At 41.1% G+C, this 21,940-nt stretch overlaps 1 protein-coding gene across 3 annotated transcripts; it reads left to right on the top strand.

Annotated features, from left to right (window-relative positions):
• Positions 1-210: 210 nt before the first annotated feature.
• Positions 211-20,520, top strand: FNBP4 (formin binding protein 4). Of its 3 annotated transcripts, none has more exons than XM_067461073.1 (17): positions 211-318; positions 6,170-6,253; positions 7,171-7,307; positions 7,882-8,065; positions 8,844-8,988; positions 9,065-9,197; positions 10,561-10,902; positions 12,688-12,886; positions 13,227-13,351; positions 14,478-14,582; positions 14,925-15,058; positions 16,037-16,209; positions 16,598-16,926; positions 17,013-17,157; positions 17,244-17,515; positions 18,201-18,358; positions 19,182-20,520. In XM_067461073.1, the coding sequence occupies exons 2-17, from the start codon at positions 6,229-6,231 to the stop codon at positions 19,267-19,269; spliced, it is 2,694 nt and encodes an 897-aa protein (XP_067317174.1). In that variant the 5' UTR covers positions 211-318; positions 6,170-6,228; the 3' UTR covers positions 19,270-20,520. The 3 variants fall into 3 exon arrangements, with proteins under 3 accessions (XP_067317174.1, XP_060628647.2, XP_060628636.2); XM_060772653.2 differs by having other exon boundaries at positions 240-484; XM_060772664.2 differs by lacking the exon at positions 14,478-14,582 and having other exon boundaries at positions 239-484.
• The last annotated feature ends 1,420 nt before the right edge of the window (positions 20,521-21,940 follow it).

Below are 21,940 nucleotides of genomic sequence, written 5' to 3'. Positions count from 1 at the left end.
CTCACTCTATATATATATATGTGCGTGCGTGTGTGCCTAACGAAGGGCAACATTGCCAGAAAGACACTGCGAGCCCAGTCTTGAACAAAACAAGGAAAACAGGCCCGAGGGCGGGGTGGATTCGTCTGGGCCGAATTCTCTCTCTGCGCCTGCGCAAATCCTCCCCTCCCACTCTAGAGCTATGCTCGGAACGCTCCTGATCCGGGGATTTGAAAGCCGGAAGCCGCGCCCCGCTCTCCCGGCAGCCCTCGCGCGCTCCCCGGCCCCTCCTTCCGCTGGCCAGGCCCGGGCAGGTTTCGTTGGCGTCGCTCCTCTCGGGTACTTCCCTGCCTTTCTTTCTCTGCGCCTCAGGCGGCTCGGATGGGGAAGAAGTCGCGGGCGGCGCCGGTGGGACGGCGGCCGATCCTGCAGCTCTCGCCGCCGGGCCCTCGCGGGGGACGGGAAGAGGCGGCGCCGGGGGACGGGGATTCGGCTTCGGAGGCCGGTGAGGGCGCCCGGGGAAGGCCGCGCGGCCTACTGGCGGGCGGGCGGGGCGGGGGCCCGGTTTTGGGGCTCTTCCCTTGTCTCTTGCCGCCTAAAAGCGGGGGGGGGGGGGGGAGGGACGGACTTCCTGGTCTTCGAGCCACCTCCCCGTATTCCCGGCCAGCATAGTCGGTGGTGAGGGATGATGGGATCTCCAATCCAACCACATTTGGATTAATGCATAATATTGACCTCTGATTAAGGCCAAGGCCATAGACAAGAGCAGAGTTTTCCAGACAGTGTGTCGCGACACATTAGTGTGCTGGCTACAGTGCATTGATTTAATAAGAAATGACAAAAAATATCCTGGAAATACATATTATTTCTTGTAAATCATATATTTTTCAAAATATAAATGATTTTTTTCATGAGATGCCTTGTGTCTACACAAGGTATCTCATGATTTCCTTACTATACTTTTTATGTCTTTATATATATATAAACACTTTATTTATATTCCGCCCTTCTCACCCCGAAGGGAACTCAGGGCGGATCACAAGTACACATACACGGCAAACATTCAATGCCGTTTGTAGACAGTACACAGACAGAACAGAAGGAGGTGTTGTGTCGATGCCATGGACAAGTTGGGCTCGAGCCCACAGGGGGTGCTGTCGCTCCATCCTCTGTGATGAAGAGCTGTCAGGACTTCCTCATTCCAGTATTTTCTGATCTTTTTCTTTATGGCATTGTAAAACACCTCCCCCGCTTTCGTGGTACCTAATTTCTCTAATTACAGCTAAAGCTGTTTTCGAACTGCTTAGGTAAACAGTGAGCAGGGCTGACGGTTGGCCGCTTACACTGACCTGGGGGTTTGAACTTGCAACCTTTCGGTTGATAGATCTTATAGTTGCTGATGATTTACCAGCTGTGCTCAACCTCCGGCCCCTATTATTTGACACAATCTAATATACATTCAGAAAATATACATTCAAAAATAATGAAACGTGTCTAGATCTGTATTTTGTAACTTGTACAAAATAAGTATAGCATAATTTACCATTCACTAGCATTCAAAGATGTTTTCAAAGCAAAATTCATGCAAACTATTCTTAATTATAATTATTGGTTACTATGTTTTAGGAAAATCTCTTTTAATTTGGATAATAGCAATAGTACCACCAGCAACTCTTCCCCCCATATCATATGCAACAATCCTAATGTAATTTTTTAAAGACACTCCTTGCAAGGCAGGGAATATATCTTCACAATCAAGAGAATTTCAAAATATGTCTACACACATCATGATTTCACGTTAATAAATAATAACCCCATAAGAATGGGAAAAGGCATTAAAGCATTTTCTTGTGATTTAAGCTATCTGTCTGTTTTACATACATAAATATGGATAACTAAAAAAATGCATAAATTGAAAGATGATTAAAATCATAATCAAATGTTTCATTAACATCATTCCGTCATATTGGAATGTGATACAGTTTATATATGTGTCTTTATCTCATGCAAGGGTTTTGTTTAACTTCCAGTTTGCTAGTAAATTTGAATTATTGTGTTGTGAAATGATGTATGTCTTTTAAAAAAGTGTCCTCAACATGAATTGTTTGGAAAGCTCTGGACTAGACGGTTTTAACTTAACCATTGCAGCTCTTGTCTAAAATACGCACACTTGCACTATGAAGACATGGGCCTTTTACTTGTTTAGGAATAAACATAATGGGAAATATTTGAACTGTCTTCTGAGTAAACCTGAATAGAATTAGATTGCACATCAATATGGCCATATGTGACATTGGCATGAGCTGATACCATCTCTTCACCAAGATGAGGAGTGTTTTGGCTGCTTAGTTCCTCTGGTGTATAGTGTATAGTTGGAAAGTGGTTAAAGGGGGAATATTGAAAAAGGTGCTGAGATGTATCAGTAAATGCTGGCCCAGTTAACTAGTCTGCAGCAGTTCTAGTATAAATGATGTACTGTCCGTTTCATCATATCGTTGGCTGCTTTCATTGTTAATTAATTTACATATCAGTTACAGTTACATTTCTATCCCATCTAGTTCTTATATGGTCTCCTACTGGCACTGATGTGACCTCAAACTGTTTAGTTTCAGAGAAGTCACCATATATATCATATACATTAATAAAATTCCTAAAGCACTTGAAGTGACATATTGAGTTTACAGGCATGCATGGAAACATCTGTGTACATGGGGTCTACAGCTCATGAAAAGAGTGTGCTAAATTATTATTTGGTGGGATGGAACGGTGCAATGCATGGTTGAAATATAGACTATGAGGTTTGAGGGGATTTTTCTTTCACTGGTATCAATTCATCATCAGCAATCCCTCATGTCCGAGTATGATTGCTTTATATGTAGGGTCTTGACGGTGGTTCCATAGGTGCCTATAGAGACCTATTCTTGATCTTGATGTTCTTTTGCAGTGAGGACATCTCTGTGTCTATGCCACAGTTTTTTAAAGTTCGCTTTAAGGCCATTATTCTTAATACTTGGCTGGTGCTACATCAGAGCCACACATACATATGACAGATTGGGTGTTGGCAACTCTTGAATGTGCAAATAGTGCTGGGAAGAATGAACAAGAGCATCATCTACCTAGTATGAGGAAGTGTTCAAGCCTGTTTTACAATCTCTACAGATGTTTGTTTCATGTGCCTTGTCATAATTTGTAAAAAACAGCACAGCCTCAGTCAGGCATGTAGCCGGGGGGGGGGGCTTGAGGGGCTTCAGCCCCCCCCCCCCCCGAAATTCTCATGGTGGTTCGCGAAAAGGCCTTACTGGTGCATTATTTAAACTGTTATGTTTATTCATATCATGATCTGATCACCATACTCAATATACCCCATATGCATGGGGGTATTGGGGTAATGATACAAAAGGTTTGCTAGGCTAGACCCTCTTTCACTCAGACTCAGCCCCCCCCTCCCCCGAAACCCCCCTGAAATTTTTTACTCCCCCCCCCCCCCAATGAAATCCTGGCTACGGGCCTGGCCTCAGTGTTCAAAGCATTCTGAAAAAGTTATGTTTCCAGTACCTTCCTGAAGACGTGCTGCAAGAAAGGAGTTCCATAGTTGTGGTGCTATGACTGAAAGGGTCCTCTTGTGTTTTTGTAGGGCTTTTGCTTTAGCCTAGTCTATTCTGTGTCTTAGAGAAGACAATTATGCTGGGGAAAGTGGAAGGTAAAAGGAAGAGGGGCCGACCAAGGGCAAGATGGAGGGATGGCATCCTTGAAGTGGCTGGACTGACCTTAAAGGAGCTGGGGGTGGTGCCGGCCGACAGGGATGTCCGGCGTGGGCTGGTCCTTGAGGTCACGAAGAGTCTGAGACGACTGAACGAATGAACAACAACATTCTGTGTCTGACACTCAATGTGTTATAGCCTGTTTCCAGCAAAGAGAATGCAAAGGGCGAGGAAGTGAAAATGTCTTGGCTGTACTGAATATTCTAACTTTTGATGGTTGAAGGAAGAGTATAGATGAGAGTTGAAAGAGCATGTTTCTGACTTCATGCAATGGTACTATACTTGAAAAAATGCACAGTCATTAATGACACATAGTGGAATCCAAGCTTAATCCTCTACAAATGAAAGGGGACTTTGTCTGCTTGCAGAGGATATTGGGATACAGGACATGATCAGTACAAAGCCTAAATACTTTAAAGGAACCTCATCTGATCTTGGAAGCTAAGTAGGACCAAGCCTGGTTAGTACTAAGATGGGAGACCCCAACTAATGCAAGGTACTTAAGGCTGGATTTCAGAGAAAAGAACTGGAAAACCATCTCTGAATATTTCTTTTTATTTCATGTGAGATAAACCTACTTTGAATACAGTTCTGCGTGGCTTTAAGGCCTTAACAATAAAGCACAATTTTGGGAGTGGGAGAGCACGACTTCCACATGTGCAGGATCAGTAGCCATGGTTTCATTTACCTGAAAAAATATTTTTCTAGGGCTTCCAGTGTTACTTCATAGTATTCTTGCACCCAAAGTCCTTCATTTCAATAAATTTTGATGTTATCCATGGTTTTGTGTAAACATACAAAGTCTGGGAACTTATCCCCTGTACGTGTGTGGTTTCTACTGTCATAAGATCCGAAAGATACATATTATGGTAATTGTCCCAATTTTTCAAAATACTGGGTAAAGTCTTATAAAGTTACAAACATTTAACTTACAGATGACTCATAGTTAAGTACAGGGGTGAGACAATAGAAAGTGAGAGAAATCTACCCCTCATAAAGAAAATTGACTCCGGAAAAGTTATCATGGGGAAAAGGTGTCTCCCTTGAAGCTTTATCACCAATCTTCTGAATAGGGGCGCAGACAGTAAAACAAACATTACCCTTTCCTGTGCTATCCAAAGCTTGCTGTCTCTCTCCCTTACTCCCTCCCTCTATAAATATATATTCACTTAAAATGTACCTGTTCCGACTTACATACATATTCAACGTAAGAGCAAACCTACATAGCCTATCTTGTTTGTAACATGAAGACTGCCTGTACAGGTCTTTCAATCTTTACAGTGGTCAGTTAATGTTGATGTATAAAAGTAATAAATCAGTTTACCAAAAAGCAGTTTCCGAGAATATGAAACTCCCTGATTTCTTTCCTTATATGTGCAATCGTGAGAACTCTAGTTATTAATATATTGGCCATTGTGATACTGAAGCCGGCTATTTACTTTGCCTGTTGTATGTTATGCAGCTAAAGTAGGCTCACCTAATATAAAACCCTTCTTTCTCATGTCAAGATTTATTGCATTCTATAACTGGAGATATGCTGCTTACAACACAATCCTGAAAATCGGTTTTTCCAGCTCCTTTACCATCCTCTCAATACCAATGCTGTGCAAAAAAAAGGGGGAGGGGGAATGAAAAAGGGACAGACCTGGGCTCTCATAAAAAGACCTTGTTAAAAAGAGCTTCTTTGTTAGCTGAGGTATCCTTGGAGTGTGTTATAGGTTGCCATACCTTTCAGTATCTTTTCGATTATGATGATGCTTATTTATAGCCCCCCTTTTTTCTCCACAAGAAGACTCAAAGCGGCTTACATTAAAAAAAAATCTCGATACAATTTAAAATCTACAAATATGCAAACATTAAAAAAGAATTAAACATCTATTGTATTAAAAATTCAGTTAAAATCCATAAAAACATTCAAAGCTAAAATCCACACATGATTTGTATTAGATGGAAAAGTACAACAGAGAATTATTTTCCCATCTTCATAATCATTTTGCTCACATGCTCCATATATAGTTTTCTTCTTTTTGTTTTGATATTTCCTTTGTAATTCATGCAGTACATACAGTGTTGTTCCTAAAGCAATGTTGTTACTTTCCTACATAGAAGGTCTTCCTCTAGCATGTTTATTTAATAAAAGAGTCTCTTTTGGTATTGAAACATAAGTTGCAGTAAAAGAGTCTTCCTTTTTTTTGTTCTTTTTATATTAGAAGTAGTAAAGTAGTAAATAGCTGCAAATTATGCCCAGTTTTACTTGTGCACAAAATAGTTATGGGCTATCACTTGCATCATCCCAGTTACTTTAGTGTTCTTGTATCCATTAAGCCAGTAAGAATACCAGTATTTTCATTTTATTGGTTGTAGCAGTTTGGATAAAACTTGAGATATTCTCCTGAAATGTTTTTTTTTACATCTGATTTCTTCTCCAGATGAATTTGAAGCATCAGAAGAGACTTCAAGGACAGTTCCAAATCCACCCCCAGCCAACATGCCTGTAGCTGTTAAACCAACAGGTATCACCTTTTCCAGTTTCCTGATTTGCAGTTATTAATTGGTAGGAGAATAATGCTAAATTAAATTAATCCATCAGTAATAGTTTGATCAAAAGTACAGATATGTTGGGGAAAATTGCGGTTACAAAATTCAAGTTACTAATATTCTGTGGATGTTGAACAATATTAGACATAAGAATAGCAAACCACTTTATGTTTGATTGATATCTTAAGTGTTATTTATTAACATATCTACCTTAAATAGTGGAGATTTTTGTTTTTTATTTAAGCTTGTTAGATTTGTACAAGTCTAGTTGTATTAAGGGTTTATATTTATTTATATTTTAACTGGGCAGGTTTTTCAAAATTAAAAACTTCGAAGTTTGTCAAGAAATAATTTCAGTCTTTAATATAAAAACACAATTACACAGTTAGTTTACATATGGCTGACTATGCTGTATTTATGACTGAGTGCCTCCCATCTTCTTTACTTATTATTAGTGTGTACATATTTCTTTGAAAACCAGTTTACATATATTCTGTGTTCTTACTTTTTAAATAAGTAAGAAGTGTCTGCCTAGGATTTTCTTTCCTGCACTAATAATCAATCAGACTTTATTGACATTTATATTGTGCACATTGAAATACAAATTCAATGCACAGCACACTCTTGAGACAAAATTCCTCCTCTGAACTGTTAGCTTGCATTAGCAAGATTAGTTACAATTTCAAAACTTCAGTTTTAAGATACAGTACTTCAAAGAAAAAAATCTAATTCTTTTGTGACATTCATTTATGAGTGGTGTAAATGAATAATAGATAATGTGTTGTCAGGCTTGTTAAGATACAGCTAACAATTTTCCAACACCTGAATGCTTAAGCTATAACAGGACACTCATGTGTATTGTCAGCAGTTGTAATGTTGACTTACGTTTCAGGTGGCTTATGTTTGCTCGGTGCTTATGCAGACAGTGATGAAGAAGATAGTGAAATGTCTGAGAAACCATCACAGTCTGCAGATGCAAATGCCAATAACTCAGCGGACATTGACAGCACCCTTGCCAGCTTCCTAGCGGTTAGTAACAATTGTTTCTTGGTTCATAAAGTGACTTTCTTTTGGGAACTGAAATGGAGCATACAGGCTAACTCATAAAAGATTCAAGAACAGACATGAAAAAACAAACTGCTGATGGATGACTGTTTTAAAAGAGCCAGGAAGCCAAATTCAAATCATTTAGTGGCCAGTTTCTCTTTCTACATGATTGTCAAATGATTAAATTAGGATTAGGGAATTCTTTTTGGTCCATGGACCAAATTCTAATTTAAGAAAGGGGATGCAGCCCAGCATTACCTGAGCAAGGTGAGCATGGCCAGATGTTGACAGTTTAAATTGTAACCCACCAAGCATGTAAAACAAGGCTTGATTTGTCTGGGCAGCTTTCATGCCTGCAAAACACAGTTCAGCTCTGTTCACAGTATTCAAAATGACACACCTTCATCTCAGATCACTAGCTGAGGATAGCAACAGAACAAGCTTGTGGGCCAGTTTGGGAACTCCTGTGATCATGTCAGCTTTGGGCCACAGTTCCTCTTATCTGTGTTAAATGTGCTTACTTGAGTCAATTAATCTTCTTTCTTCTTTTTAAAAGGAAATAGATGCAATTACAGCTCCCTCCCAACCTGTGGAGGCCACTATTCCTGCCACTGCTCCACCTCCAACTCCTCCACGCCCAGAGCCCAAGGACTCTGCCACCAGTCATGTTTTGGCAACTGCAAATGGAACAGACCAAGTTCCGGAGTGGCAGTATGATACTCAGTGCTCACTAGCAGGAGGTGAGCTTCTGCTGTTCCATGGCTTTTTGTTCTAGTACTCCATGCAAGTGTCATAGTAAAGATAGACATTCCATGCATTCCCTTGTCTTGGTTAAATAGTTTAATATGTAACCATCAGGTACATATACAGTGAAACCAAACAGAAAACAAATAAACAAAACCACATCCCATTTCAAGAATGAGAAGGAAACATTTTTAATGTTCTCTGTAGTGCACCTTAGTTTATATTCCTTTTGAATTATTTTATCTCATTGTTTGAAAGTTGTTGGATCTAGATTCTTTCCATCTTCTACCACAGTGGTTCTCAACCTGTGGGTCCCCAGGTGTTTTGGCCTACAACTCCCAGAAATTCCAGCCAGTTTACCAGCTGTTAGGATTTCTGGGAGTTGAAGGCTAAAACATCTGGGGACCCACAGGCTGAGAACCACTGCTGTGCCAGTACCATACTCAAAAAGTGTCCCCTTTTGCCCCTCTTTAAAGTCAGCATACCCTCCTGGAAACGTCTACAATGCTGGCAGGGACAATGAATGAGGAATCTTCTGCTGGATCTCTCCCTCTAAGAATATAACATTGTTGAGAATCTCGCATAGAAAGATTTGCTGTTTCCTGTTGCTCTAGGATTATGTATACATTTGAGCTTGTAAGGCCATGACAGCCTTTAAGGAGTTCAAATTATTCATGGAACAAGGTGAAGGTGCTTGGTGGAGCAGTTTGCAATTATTTGCTGGCAACTGGGAAAAGAGGACTAGCTTACCAAATACTTGTTTTCTTCCTGCAGTGGGAGTGGAGATGGGAGACTGGCAGGAGGTTTGGGATGAAAACACCGGCTGCTACTATTACTGGAACATTCAAACGAATGAAGTTACGTGGGAACTACCCCAGTATCTTGCTACACAGGTTCAAGGTCTCCAACATTACCAGAGGTAAGAGTGCTTCTGAACTGAAGACTGAATTGTTGTTGGATGAGTTTTTTGTAGTTAAACATGCTTTTTCTGTTAGTTCCGTAACAGATGCTGATGAAAACTACCAGATAGTTGCTGATGTAACTTCCCTGGGAAAAGGCGGTGCTGCTGCTCCTGTTTCTGCTGCAAACACTGGACGGAGGACTCTAGTGAAGCGTGAGCCAAAAAAGGTCGGTATCAGCATGACTGACTTAACACAAATACTTCTTTTGTGCTCTCATTCTTTCGAGAGTTCTCCACTCCAATATTTGCTTTGGACAGTATGCTCATCTGATTGTTTTCCATCTCAAAATGGATGTTAAGCACCCATAGCAGGAACAGCCTTGCAGAACATTTCAGCCACATAGCTCTGGAGGATTTCAGGGAGAACAACTTATACCTTGGTAACTCAGATGAGTGCTTCTGAGACAGAAGCGATTCTATAGTTCAGTGCAAGAGCATGTGCTTTGTATGTACAAGCTCCTTGGTTCATTCTCGGTACATTCCTATTCCAAACTAGCAAATACCAGGGGTCTGAAATTGAGACTTTCATGATCCGCAGAGGTTTCACATCCTGATTACTGGAAGCTATGAACATGTGTCTCTGGTTTCTGAATCAAGATCAATTAGTCACATATTTCAAAGTATTGCAGAATAATAGTGACAATTAGAAATATGTTTTCTTCACATAGTTGAAGTTGTCAAGATACCGAACTATGTTTGCTGTGTCAAAATGTAAGACAAAAGTGTTTAGACTGAGGTGACATGATAGCCATATTGATGTATTTAAGATGTAGCAATCTAGTTTTCTGCTGCCTCAGAGTCTAAAACACAGAGCAGTTGATTTTACAGGAAAAGAGATGCTACCTAAACATAGGAAGAACTTTCTGATGGTAAGAGGTGTTCAACAGCAAAATATGAGCCTTGGAGTGTGGTGTTCTTTGGACCTTGCAAACAGAGGCTGAATCGTCAATCTGTCATTTTGTATCTTTTGTGTCTTTTATAGAAATACATTTTAATGTGTGCATTTGTGGTATTTTTACAATGTTTATGTGTTTTAATTCAGTAACCCGCTATGAGGAGAGGTGGGTAAGAAATAAAATTATTAATATTATTGCTTATTCCTGCATATAATAATAACAACAACAACTTTATTATACCCCATCACATCTCCCCGAAGGGTGGCTTACATATGGGGCAGAGTGTCCACAAGACATAATAAGCAAAACAATCAATGAAAACAAAACACAGTAAAATAAAAACATAGTAAAATATAACAAACCAGATAAAAACACAATTAAAAACATAAAATAAAACATCAGCATATTGTTAAGTATCTTCTTTATGAGGTGTCCCTCCACTGAAACATGTGCAGAGCTACATGTCATTACTATGGCTAAAGCATATGGGAAGTTACCAACAGCTATGTCTGAAGTTACCAACAACTCAAGTGCAACCCCCCCCCCCCCAAAAATGTAAAAACTGCTACCATTGTTTTCTATACCTTCATTTCAGGAAGCTAATGTAGTTATTGATGATTTATTAATTTCCAAGGAACTGAATGAAGGTATCCAAGCCCTTTCAAACAATGAAGAAGAAAAGAAGGGAGTAGCTGCATCACTACTGGCTCCATTGCTTCCAGAAGTGGTGAAGGAAGAGGAGGAACGCTGGAGACGGAAGGTTATCTGTAAGGAGGAGGTGGAACCATTAATGGAAGAAGATGTGACAGCAGAGCAGACAGCAATAGTTGCTGATAAGCAGCCAGAAAGCAGTCGAGATATTGGAGAAGACCCTTCCCAGGAGGACATATGTAGTGTGGTGCAGTCAGGAGAGAGTGCCGAGGAAGAAGAGGAGCAGGATACTCTTGAGTTGGAAATGGTATTGGAGAGGAAGAAGGTGCGTGAGAGCTCATTTCTGGTGAGGCTGAGAACAGATGGATGCAACAGAGTCTCTTTTGGCGGTGGGGGGACTAGTATCACTGTATGTCATTGTCACCCATTTGTCTCTGTCCCCTGAAAAGGCAAAACTTTTGATACAGAAAGGTCTGTTGTGGTTGTGACCATACCTGAAGCCTTGAAAGGATTTTTGAAAATACCAAAAAGTGGGTGGGTGGACTTTTGTGGCATGCCTCATTCATCTCAAACTGTATGATAAGTAATATCAACTGTGTGTTCAAAATACTTGTGCAAACAAATCCCCACAGGGAAGTATTGCTCTTTTGCAGGCATAAAGCATCACAGTTTTAAGTGTAGGGGAAAATGCAGCCTCTTTCATGTAGAAGTATAGTATTGAAGGAAGATACTCCTACTTAAGCCCAACAAGTGAGGAAATAGCTATAGAGACTGTTTTAACTTCTATATGTAGTGGGATCTGTTAATTCTGTTTATATGGCTAGGTTGGTGGTTTCTTTATAGTTTTGGTAGGGTTTTCATCTTCCTGAGATAAAGAAAAGCATTGGCCTGTTATCTAAAACATAGTTGTCTTATATACTGGACAACCTTCATCTGAGGCGTTGTTGTCCCTACACTGAAGTGGAGTTGCCACCTGTGATGTTGTAAAGAAAAGGGGTCACAGTTAAGGAGGGTATTGCAATGCTCCTTAGAGCCTCCACTCCCTTTCCTACTGCTTCATTGAGAAGGAGGGAAAGTTAAGGATCAAAGGGTTACGGCAGCTCTTTTTCTTCTTTGCTGACCACTGCTATTGAAAACTCAACATTTTCCAGTCTTGCCTGTAAGAATGAAAGAAAGGGGGATTTACATCCCTGTTGAATCACAGCGTAGAATGCTCTGAATAGGCAGTGACTACAAAAGTGACTGGTCACAAAGAAGCACAACTGACTGTGCAAGAGCAAACAGTATCAGTGATGGTCGCTCTCCTATATTGATAGTTGATTGAAGAAGCTCCTAACTGCCCTGGGCAAAGATATAAGAAATAGTAGTGACTACCAGTGGAGATACAGTGCTATACAAGACTCCCTTGTCCCTTTAAAAAGGGAAGGGAGGTACTCGGAAGAGAAAAAGTGGAATTAGGCGCCAGCAAGATGTCGGAGTAGTATAGATGAGGAATGGCAGTGCTTGGGTGCTGCCTCTTCAGTTTTTCAACAAAACACTGTTAAGAGTAAATTCACAGGAGAGGTAAAAATACTGGCACCTGGCACTGCTAGCTCTGGAAAATAATTAAAGTCTAGATCCTCAACATTTACCTGACATCAAATAATTTTGCTACCTGACTTGAAACAGTCAAAATGTGTTGATCTGTGAAACCTTCTGTGCAATAGGAAATATGCTGAATGTGCTTTTAGAAAGGCTTGTTCAGGAAATGCATATCTCATGATATCTCATTATACCTAAGTATTAAAGCTTTCTGTTCCAGACACAGTAGCCAGATGCACAGATTAATAAAACAGGGAAGGGATAAAACTGGTCATGATATTTTAAAAGAGTAGTGTGTATGGACAATGTAGACAACCATGAAATAGACTAAATAGGCCCGGAGTACTTCAGTAAACGCTATCTTTCTACATTAGGTCTTGAGGGAGGGCTTGAAAGAAATAAAGGAGACGGGTGGATGCACAAAGTAAAGGGAATTTGTCATAAACTTCGCGATTATCATGTCTGAAGACAGATACTTTGAAAATAAGAGTAATGTTTGTTTTGCTAATGCCGATATAATGTTTTATAGGCTGAATTGCGAGCTTTAGAAGAAGGTGATGGGAGTATTTCAGGCTCCAGTCCACTTTCTGATGGAAGTCAGTCAGATCTAGCACGGCGATTGCTACCAAAGCCAGGGAAATGGAAGCTCTTTGGAGTTGCCAGCCCAGAATCCACCAGCAGAGGTTCAAGCAAGACTGGCCAAGAGAGTCCTGAACCTGGAGAAACGAGTAAGCCAGATTTTTTTTCCTGCCATGGGCTCTATTCAGTTCTTCAGGTAAACCTATGAGTACTGAGGAGAGAACCTTGTATTTTATGAATACCAGATGTACGTATTCCTTATTTATACCATCATTTTAATGAGATACTGCCCAGTGTTCTGAAGCTTCTCATTCTGTGCAGTGTTTTAGAGGGCCTCCTTTTGTATGTAAAGTAAATAAAGCCACTACATTGAATCCACTCCCCACTGTTTAAATCTTGTTATCTGTGTATACCTTCCATAGTAAAGGTAAAGGTGTGCTGAGAACTCACTCTTACAGAATACACATTTTTGCCTTGCTTTCTGTTCAGCGGTGAAGGAAGACCCTGAAGTAGGCGGTGAGAACTCGGACCATGAAGCAGATACAGAGGAACCACAAGACAAGACAAAAACACAAGTAACTTCCAAGGTAGAAGAAGAGGAGCAAGACTTAAAGGTAGTGTTAGCTAACCTGAGCATAATGTTCTCTTGGAAATATTTAAGGTAGTATTACTGGATGGCATACTCACATTATATGTCTGTCTTCAAGCTTTTCATTGGACTACTACTTCTTGCTGCACAGTGACCAATTCAGTTTACTGCATTTTGCAGTGTCACTGTGTCAACAAGAGAGTCTGTGGAAAAGTGATTTCGCTATTGTTTTTTCTGGAGGTCAGGCATGTTGAATAACTGGTTTTTATAGTAAGAACAGGATCTGTTCAGTTTGAGAAAGAGATTTGTATTGACTTTCTGATTCTTATTACTGTTTAATCTTGTCTGGAGAAGTTCAGATCTTTGTAGCTTATTAGGCAGAGAACATGTAATTGTTCTTGTTTCTATTAACTTCTTGATGTGGTTCCTAATATGTTTTGAACTCACAACTAGAGTTAGATTATGCCTGTAAAGTAATATTTCTCAATGCCAATTTGGAAGTACAGTAATGAAATGTAGTATACTAGGATCTATGTTAACAAGACAGGGTCAGAAACAGCACTTACACATTTGCATTTCATTGTTCACAAAGCCCGCCCTTTATGTGTATAAGTGTTGCTACTTTTAGAGAATGGAAAGTGGAATAATATCTTTCTTGTGTGCAAATAGATTTAAGTCAGTGGCTCTCAATCTGTGGGTCCCTAGATGTTTTGGCCTTCAACTCCCAGAAATACTAACAGCTGGTAAACTGGCTGGGATTTCTGGAAGTTGTAGGCCAAAACGCCCGGGGATCCACAGGTTGAGAACCACTGGTTTACGTGGTTGTGTTAGACAGCTTAGTTAATGAGTTACTTCGACAGAAGATTTCAGAAGACTTCACATTTCCATCTCTCTCTCTCTTTGATTAAATTACCAGGACATTATAAAAATAGTCATGTAGAATGGCTGCTAAGATCAGGTGGAGTAGTCTTTTTAAACCTGAACTATAGCCACCTTTTTAAACTTCAAAACTGTGAAATATGATTGCCACATAGCACATTGTGTTGTTAAAACAGATGATGTCTGTACACTTCGGGGACAGTACTGCAGTAGTTTTGTGTACTGTAACTGACAATGCGTTCTTGACCTCTTGCTTGCCTTATTTCTGGCAGTTTCAGATTGGAGAGCTGGCCAACATGTTGATAAGCAAGCTGGAGTTCTTGGGCATCAATAGGCAGTCGATCTCTAACTTCCACATGCTGCTGTTGCAGACTGAGGTAACTTAAGTTTACCTTTTCTTGAAAACAAATTATGGAATATAGGAAGCTAAACTACTGACAGCAGTGTAGTGTGATGAGAATCTAGGAAGTTCATGTATTATAGCATTAATAGTACTCTTTCACCTCTTCTTGTCCCTAAAACTGATTCCATTAATGCAGCATTGTATCTAAATCTAGGGTCTGTAATTTTCCTGATCACGTCTTGTATCTTTAGTCCTGGCTGCTGTTCTGAAAGGCTTTTATTGTGTAGAATTTCAGAGTTCAGTTATATAGGGCATAGATAAGGCTAGTTGTCCACAGGCTTCTAATTCTTTATTTTCCTTTGCTTTCCTTTCTCAGACCCGTATTGCAGACTGGCGTGAAGGAGCTCTCCAAGGAAATTACCTAAAACGCAAATTACAAGATGCAGCTGAACAGCTAAAACAGTATGAAATAAACGCCGCCCCTAAAGGCTGGTCCTGCCACTGGGACAGGTACGCACTCTTCTCCCCCTTTCACCTTTCACCTTTGACATCTCAGACATGATTTGTGACCATCACCACCTGCCGACGTGTCGTCATCTATCTGGAGACTGAGAGCAGCTGCAATTAGCGGTGCTGAGCGGGCAGAGAGCCTCTGGCACATACAGAGTTTGAGCCAGCCACAAAAATTGGAGAGATATAAAGTATTTTTTTAAAGTGTGTTGAAATGGATTTGATTCCGCGATTGGACAGAGCTGGTGTTTACTCTTGAGTGTAAATGCGCTAAGGAGGGTGGGCCTGGGGGGTCGCGCATGCGAGAGCTCTGTGCACATTGCAGGATCTCAGGAACTCCGCTCCCAAGTAACACCTGTGCCTTTATGGAAAGCTCACTGACCGAGGATCTCAACGAAGAACAAGATAACTCTCTCCTGCCAGCAGGTCAGACAAAACTATTTCTTCTTATATTTGGCTTTCTTGATTATTTTTGTTTATTTGAAATCTTTGCTCTTTTGTTTTTCAGCTCCCAGATCCTCTCCCTCTCAGTAGCAATTCACTATGTCTGACACCAAGAGTATCATAAATGTGACTGCAGCAGTCCATGGGGGAGCAGCCATCTTTCATAAATTGGGCTGTTTCTCTGTTGCTATTCTGGAAGGAAATGAACCCTGAGACTACCTTTAAAAAATCTATTGCCTAATGCATCCTTGAACCATTAATTGCACACCAGCCATAAGCGAGCTGTTTTCGCTAACCCTCTGCTCTTGCAGCGGAGGCTGAGGGCTGTGATCACAGAGCCAGCACCGCAAACAGTTTGGAGTAAGCCCATTGTGCAGATCCTTCCTCAAAGCTGTTTGTTGCCTTTGTGAACAGCAGTCCTTTTGTAAGAGGTTCTTCCTGTGAGAGCAACTCCGCTATCGCGGGACAGGACCATGTAAGTGTGTCAGTGACGGGAACAGAGTGTAAAACCTTGTTTTCTTTCTTGTGATTTAGGGACCATAGGCGCTATTTCTATGTTAACGAACAATCAGGCGAGTCCCAGTGGGAGTTCCCAGATGGGGAAGAGGAAGAGGAGGGACAAACCCTAGACAATAAAGCGGAAGCTCTTTCTAAACAAGCACTGAAGGAGAAAACAGAATCTGGAGAGTCTACTGATAGTACTACAGGTAATGGACTTGGTGGATTTCCCCAAAGAACAATCACTTCATTTGGAGCAACATTTTCAACAATTGGAATTTCACTGAGAAAGAAGTGATAGTTATGAGGAACAACTTTGAATGCTTCCTTAGAAATACTCTTGTTTATGGATTCTGCTGGTCAAAGAAAAGTTAGACTGGAGTTAGTGTTTTGGCCTTCCTCTGTCTGCATTTACACGAAGGTGACAAGTGTAATTTCTTTTTCTTTTTACTTAAGATTTTAAGAAAATCTTTCTAGAGAAAAGTGTGTGTTCCTCTGGGATGAGAACGACCATAAAAGCATGGAGGCAGGTGTTACATTGTGTGGCTAATTAGTGCAAGAGCAGGGTAACCAGACTTATATGTATCTCTCCTTTAGGTTCTCTTAGCAAAGAGACTCCTTCGAATCAAGCTGCAGCTGCATCTCTTGTGCCTCTCAGTCCATTTTGGACTGTCCTTCAGCCCTCTGTCCCTGTCCTTCAGCCCCCTTTGCCCCTGGAAATGCCTCCTCCCCCTCCTCCGCCACCAGAGTCACCCCCTCCTCCCCCTCCTCCTCCCCCACCGCCCCCTCCCCCTCCACCAGGGGAAGATGGGGAAATACAGGAAGTAGAGATGGAGGATGAGGAAGACGAGGAGCCACCTGCGCCAGGGACAGAGGAAGATGATGTCCTGAAACCTCTTCTCCGGCCAACAGTTGCCAATAGCCAAGTATGTTAGCCTTTAATACATTTGTATTGTGTTCCTTGGGGATAATTGGTTTTTCACAAAAATCAAACACTTCTGTTTGATTGTAGGCTAGTACCGATGCCAGCACATCTGTACCTCCCTCAGCTAAATCTTTAAAGAGGAAAGCTTCAGAAATGAATGCTGGATTGGTACAACGAGCTGCAACTATTGGAAGCTGTCCAGTACTTTATGGCCAGTCAGTAATAGGTACAGGTGAGTGTCATCCCTTTGAGTCTACTTTGATCTTCATGGCAAAATCTTTTGGAGGCATTCCCACTGTCCCATCCTTATGTTTATAGGCCCTCAGACCTCAGGAGTGAGTTTGCAACAGAATTACCTTGGTGTAACCCAGCCAGCACTCGTCAGCTATCCAGAGTGCAGTGCCCCTATGGGACTTCCTGCCAGCGCCACGCAGCCAATTCCTTCACAAGGAGTCCCACCTGCGACCACTAGCCTTGCAGAACATTTGCCGCCGCCACCACCACCGCCTCCCCCTCCAGTGTCACCGCCTCCCCATGCGCCCAAAGCACTGCCAGCAGAGAAGTCAAAGAAGATTAAGAGAGCCAGCAAAGTAAGTACTTAAACATTACGTGTTCTCTCATTTTGACAACCAAAAACAGGTCAGGCAATATAAAGTTAAAAATAGCTATCACTTTGCTAGCCTAGGCATTGAAATTGGTACATTTTGGATGGTGACAAATACAGATGAAATATTTTGCATCTTCAGGGCACGACATTTTAGAAATACGTTGGGAAGGTAGAAATTCTGTTCAGTATTTTTAAGAGGCCTCACTCCCTGGAGTTTTTAAAGAAATAGTCCTGAGGCGTTAATATAGGCCTGGTTTATTTGCTGAAGTTTGCTTTATTAGCCAGTACATTGACCAGCATTAAAATGTTATGACAGTTTCTGCCAAAAAGAAGAATATTTACTTTATAGTTGAGTTTATTTTTTGCCTCAAGTAGCTGAGCATTCTTCTTTCCCCTATATTTATAACATGACTAGTGACAATAGAAAGTTATTCCTTAGCCACTCTCTATTTAGGTCCACCCTCACGCTTTGACATGACCTGCTTCAATGTAAGACTAAGCAAAAGTGTCAAAATACAATTTTCCTTCCTGGTAATAAGAAGGCGATGTTCCACCTAATAATACATTCCTAACCAGTAGACAAAAGCTTTTTTCTCAGACTGAAAACAAGAGTCTCATGATTGCATCGCTCTGATATTAACAGTAGGCTGCTAAATATTTTGCTACAGAGGAAAAAAACGAAGACAAAGATGCCGTCTCTTGTGAAGAAGTGGCAGAGCATCCAGCGCGAATTAGATGAAGAAGAAAACTCCAGCTCTAGTGATGATGATCGGGATATTGTATCACAGAAGCGAATTGAAGAATGGAAACAGCAACAGTTAGTTAGGTATGACTACAAAATATGGCCCCCATTGTTCCTTCTGAAGCATCTTGTATCATTGGATACGCTATGCTGTATTCCTGGGCATTATCAAATATTGATATTTTATAATTACTAGGAATATAGCACAGTTTATACCCACAATTTAATAATTGGCAAAGTCAGATGGTGGCTGTGGGTTGTGTCATATGTGCAAGTCTTATCTCAGAGGTGGGGAAAGTACAGTCTCTGAACTGCATGAGGGCCTCCCAAGCAGATTTTGAAGCCCTTCACATCCTCAGTTCCATCTTTACATGCAGTAATCTACTAGTTTCTTGGGGCGTGAGGTGGGGGCTGGGGATTGTTTCCAATACGTTTTAGGCCCAGGAGTAGTACCCAGGAAGGCCTATTTAAAACAGAAAATAACCTAGAAGTCAGCAATAATGGAATTGACCATATTCTTAGACCCTCGATTTATTTTTCCTGAGATTGCATGAAGAAGTAGAGTGGGTAGGATTTTGAAGTAAAAGGGACCCTGTTTACAAAGAGGCATAGTATGCTCTGGTTTAGGGAATTCTGTTAGTGTACTACCCTGGTGGTTGCATCGTTTTCCCATAGTGACAGTTGTGGTAGAGGAAGGCAAACAAAATCTGTAGGCTTTGAAGGGTTTCTCGAATGCAATACCCACTCCCTGTCAATGTATGTATAAAAACAAACAAACATTGACAGGGAGTCTGCTCCTTTTGACTGTATTTTTTCAGTTATTGGAATATTTCTATCTTAACTGCTGTAGTTTCCCCATTGCTGAATGGTTAGCCTGATGATTTCCCCACGTTTCTTCTTTTTACAGTGGTATGGCAGAGAGAAATGCCAATTTTGAGGCGTTGCCTGAAGATTGGAGGGCCCGACTCAAGAGACGGAAAGTCACAAGCACATGAGGCAGCTTTGGGTTATATCTGTTATTCTTTTTTAAAACCACACATGTACAGTTTTGCTGTTGGATAAACTGTAACTTTTTAAGGGTACACATTTCTGTTGAATTACCTAACAGAGAAATGGTGTGGACTAAATCCTTTTGGAGTTGTATGTGGCAGGTAGGGCTGGGAAGTAAGGATAGGCTCGACAACTTTTGTCTTAAGCACTTCTTAATCCAGTTCAGACGAAGTTGGGATACAGTTCTATCCAGCTCCCTGGCGGAGCTGGTAACAAGGACTACGGATGCACTTTGGCTGGTTCCATTTTGAATTCCACATATGCACCCCTCTCTAAACCCCAAAGTATTCTTCCAGTTTGAAATATTTCTACAAGGCATGTTTGCCATTTGCAAGCTGGAGTCGCAGAACAAGCAAAGAGAGATGTCAGTTCTCCTATTGGACACAGAACTGTAGGGTTTAAACCCATGTTCCATTCCTGTTCTTGGGAACACTTGGTTCTAGGTTGCTGCTTGCTTGACTGGAAGATTAGACTCTTCTTTCTGTCCTAAATTCTGAGTCAGTCCCGCTGTTTTCAGGGTATTTTCACACTTAGTGTTTCTCACAGAATAGCCATCTATATTTTTGGTGCTGTAACATGCCAATAGTATTGGTGTGGTGGTAGCATAGTAGGACAGAAGATAGTGTGCAGCTGCCATCCACTGACCAACCTGGAGGTGAATCTTTCTGGCTTTCCAGGTTGGCATCTGGAAATGCACATGGGATCTGCACTGTGAGGCCCTGAGGCTACTGACTGGACTGTAAACCCTTGCCTACTGTGGATATTGTGGGCAGCTCAGTTCAGTAGCAATGTGCATAATAAGTAGTGCTAAGTCAGCCGTGTGGCAGTATCTCTAGTAAAGATATGGAGGATCCACTCCCCCTTGCTACCTAACACATTATCCCATCTCACTGGCTGCTGCTTGATGGATGTGCATTAGAGGAAGGGAATAATTTAACGTGTCTGTTAATTGGTTTTAAGCCCCTCTTGCAAAGTTCTAGCAAAGGTGGGATCTTCTCCTATATTTAAGACCAGCCTGACTCTTTCTTGCGCCCTCTCCCTTATTTGCCTTTTTAAAAACCCAATCAAGTGATGATAATTTTCTGTAAAGTAAAAGAAAAAGCAAGCTATGGTTGAATGCAGTTTATATTTCTCCTGTTTCTGGCTTTGTAAATTTGTACATATACATTAATAAAATCCTTTTTTATACTTCGGAATTTTCCTTGTCCTTTTTTAATTGATGTCTCATTCATAATAGTACAGTTAAGTGGCATATCAAATTTCCAACAGAGGGTTTTAAGAGTATCCAGTACCAAAGATACCATACTGTGGTTTTCAGCAACACATGCAAGCATCGCACACAGAGATTACTTAGAATTATACATTTTTCCAGTATTCCCAGTTCTCACACAAGCTGGAGTAGAAAGTGAAATGGGTGTGGACTGTGAGGATGAGATAGAGATGAACAGAAACTTTGGGGAGGGAATTTCCACTATGGTTTGATTTATGAGCGCTGAAAAGATCATTACTGAACTGTTATTTCTAGAAGAGCCAATGATGAGAAATGCTGGGAGTTGCAATTCAGCAGAATGTGTGTGCAGCACATCAATGAGTAAAGACTTTCTGTATATATTTCAGATTTCAATATTAATGTCAAATATACATAGTATGAATTTACATAGGATTTGTGCTTCATTAGAACAGTAAAGACTGTTGGGCGAGTGGGCTTATTAACAAAAGACCCTCCTCAAAAATGCACAGCAGAATAACTTAGCAGCAGCAGCGCAACCCAGCACTAGTAACCAAAAGAGATTTTTAAAAACCCACAGACCAATCTCTTCCATAGGAGGCTTTTCTTTATAGCATAATAATATGGCTACACTATTTACAATAACCAGGTTTCTGTAACACAAATAAACAAATACACCGAAGCTTTCTCACACGAGGCTTCTCTCATACTGAGGTTTACCTCACCCTCCTCAGGACAACACTAGCTTTGGCTCACTAACTATAACAGGCTTCGGCCTACTCACCCTTTCAGTGCTTGACTCGTTTTTCGCTTGGAGAAGAGAAGACTGAGAGAAGGGGTCGTGAGAGCCATGTTTAAATATTGGAAAGGATGTCACATTGAGAAGGAGGCAAGCTTGTGTTTTGCTCCTCTGGAGACTAGAGCAATGGATTCAAATGGCAGGGAAAGAGATCCCACCTAAGCATTATGAAGAACTTCCTGACAGTAAGAACTGTTGAGCAGTGGAATATGCTGCCTCTATTGAGCATGGCGGAGTCTCCTCCTCTGGAGGTTTTTAAGCAGAAGCTGGATGGCCATCTGACAGGGGTGCTTTGATTGTGTTTTTTCTGCATGGCAGAATGGGGTTGGCTGGAGGATGGTTGTGCAGGTACAACTGCACCAGGAGCTCCAATTTTGTTTGCTTTGCATTGAATGTTGCAGTCCTAAGTTTCAGGGACTCTGCAGATAGGTGGCTTCTTTTGGCTGCAATCATAGGGCAAGCCACCTGTCAATTATAGTTAGGTTCCCTGGTCCCGCCCCCTTTTTGGGTTTTGGAGGGAATAGGAGCCAGTTTTGGTTCAGTCCACACAGAGAAGCCTTCCATACAGGACATAAAACCAAGAGCTCCT

Source organism: Anolis sagrei, chromosome 1 (genome assembly GCF_037176765.1).
Source record: "Anolis sagrei isolate rAnoSag1 chromosome 1, rAnoSag1.mat, whole genome shotgun sequence".
Lineage (NCBI taxonomy): Eukaryota > Metazoa > Chordata > Lepidosauria > Squamata > Dactyloidae > Anolis > Anolis sagrei.
This window is presented reverse-complemented; position numbering and strand designations above follow the sequence as displayed.

What these genes read in the sequence shown, in the direction of transcription:
- FNBP4 (XM_060772653.2), top strand. Translation starts at nt 361, where the DNA reads ATGGGGAAGAAGTCGCGGGCGGCGCCGGTGGGACGGCGGCCGATCCTG. An exon ending in TGAAGCGTGAGCCAAAAAAG is followed by an intron (nt 9,198 to 10,560) that starts GTCGGTATCAGC and finishes TTAATTTCCAAG; the next exon opens with GAACTGAATGAAGGTATCCA. An exon ending in TGGTCCTGCCACTGGGACAG is followed by an intron (nt 15,059 to 16,036) that starts GTACGCACTCTT and finishes CTTGTGATTTAG; the next exon opens with GGACCATAGGCGCTATTTCT.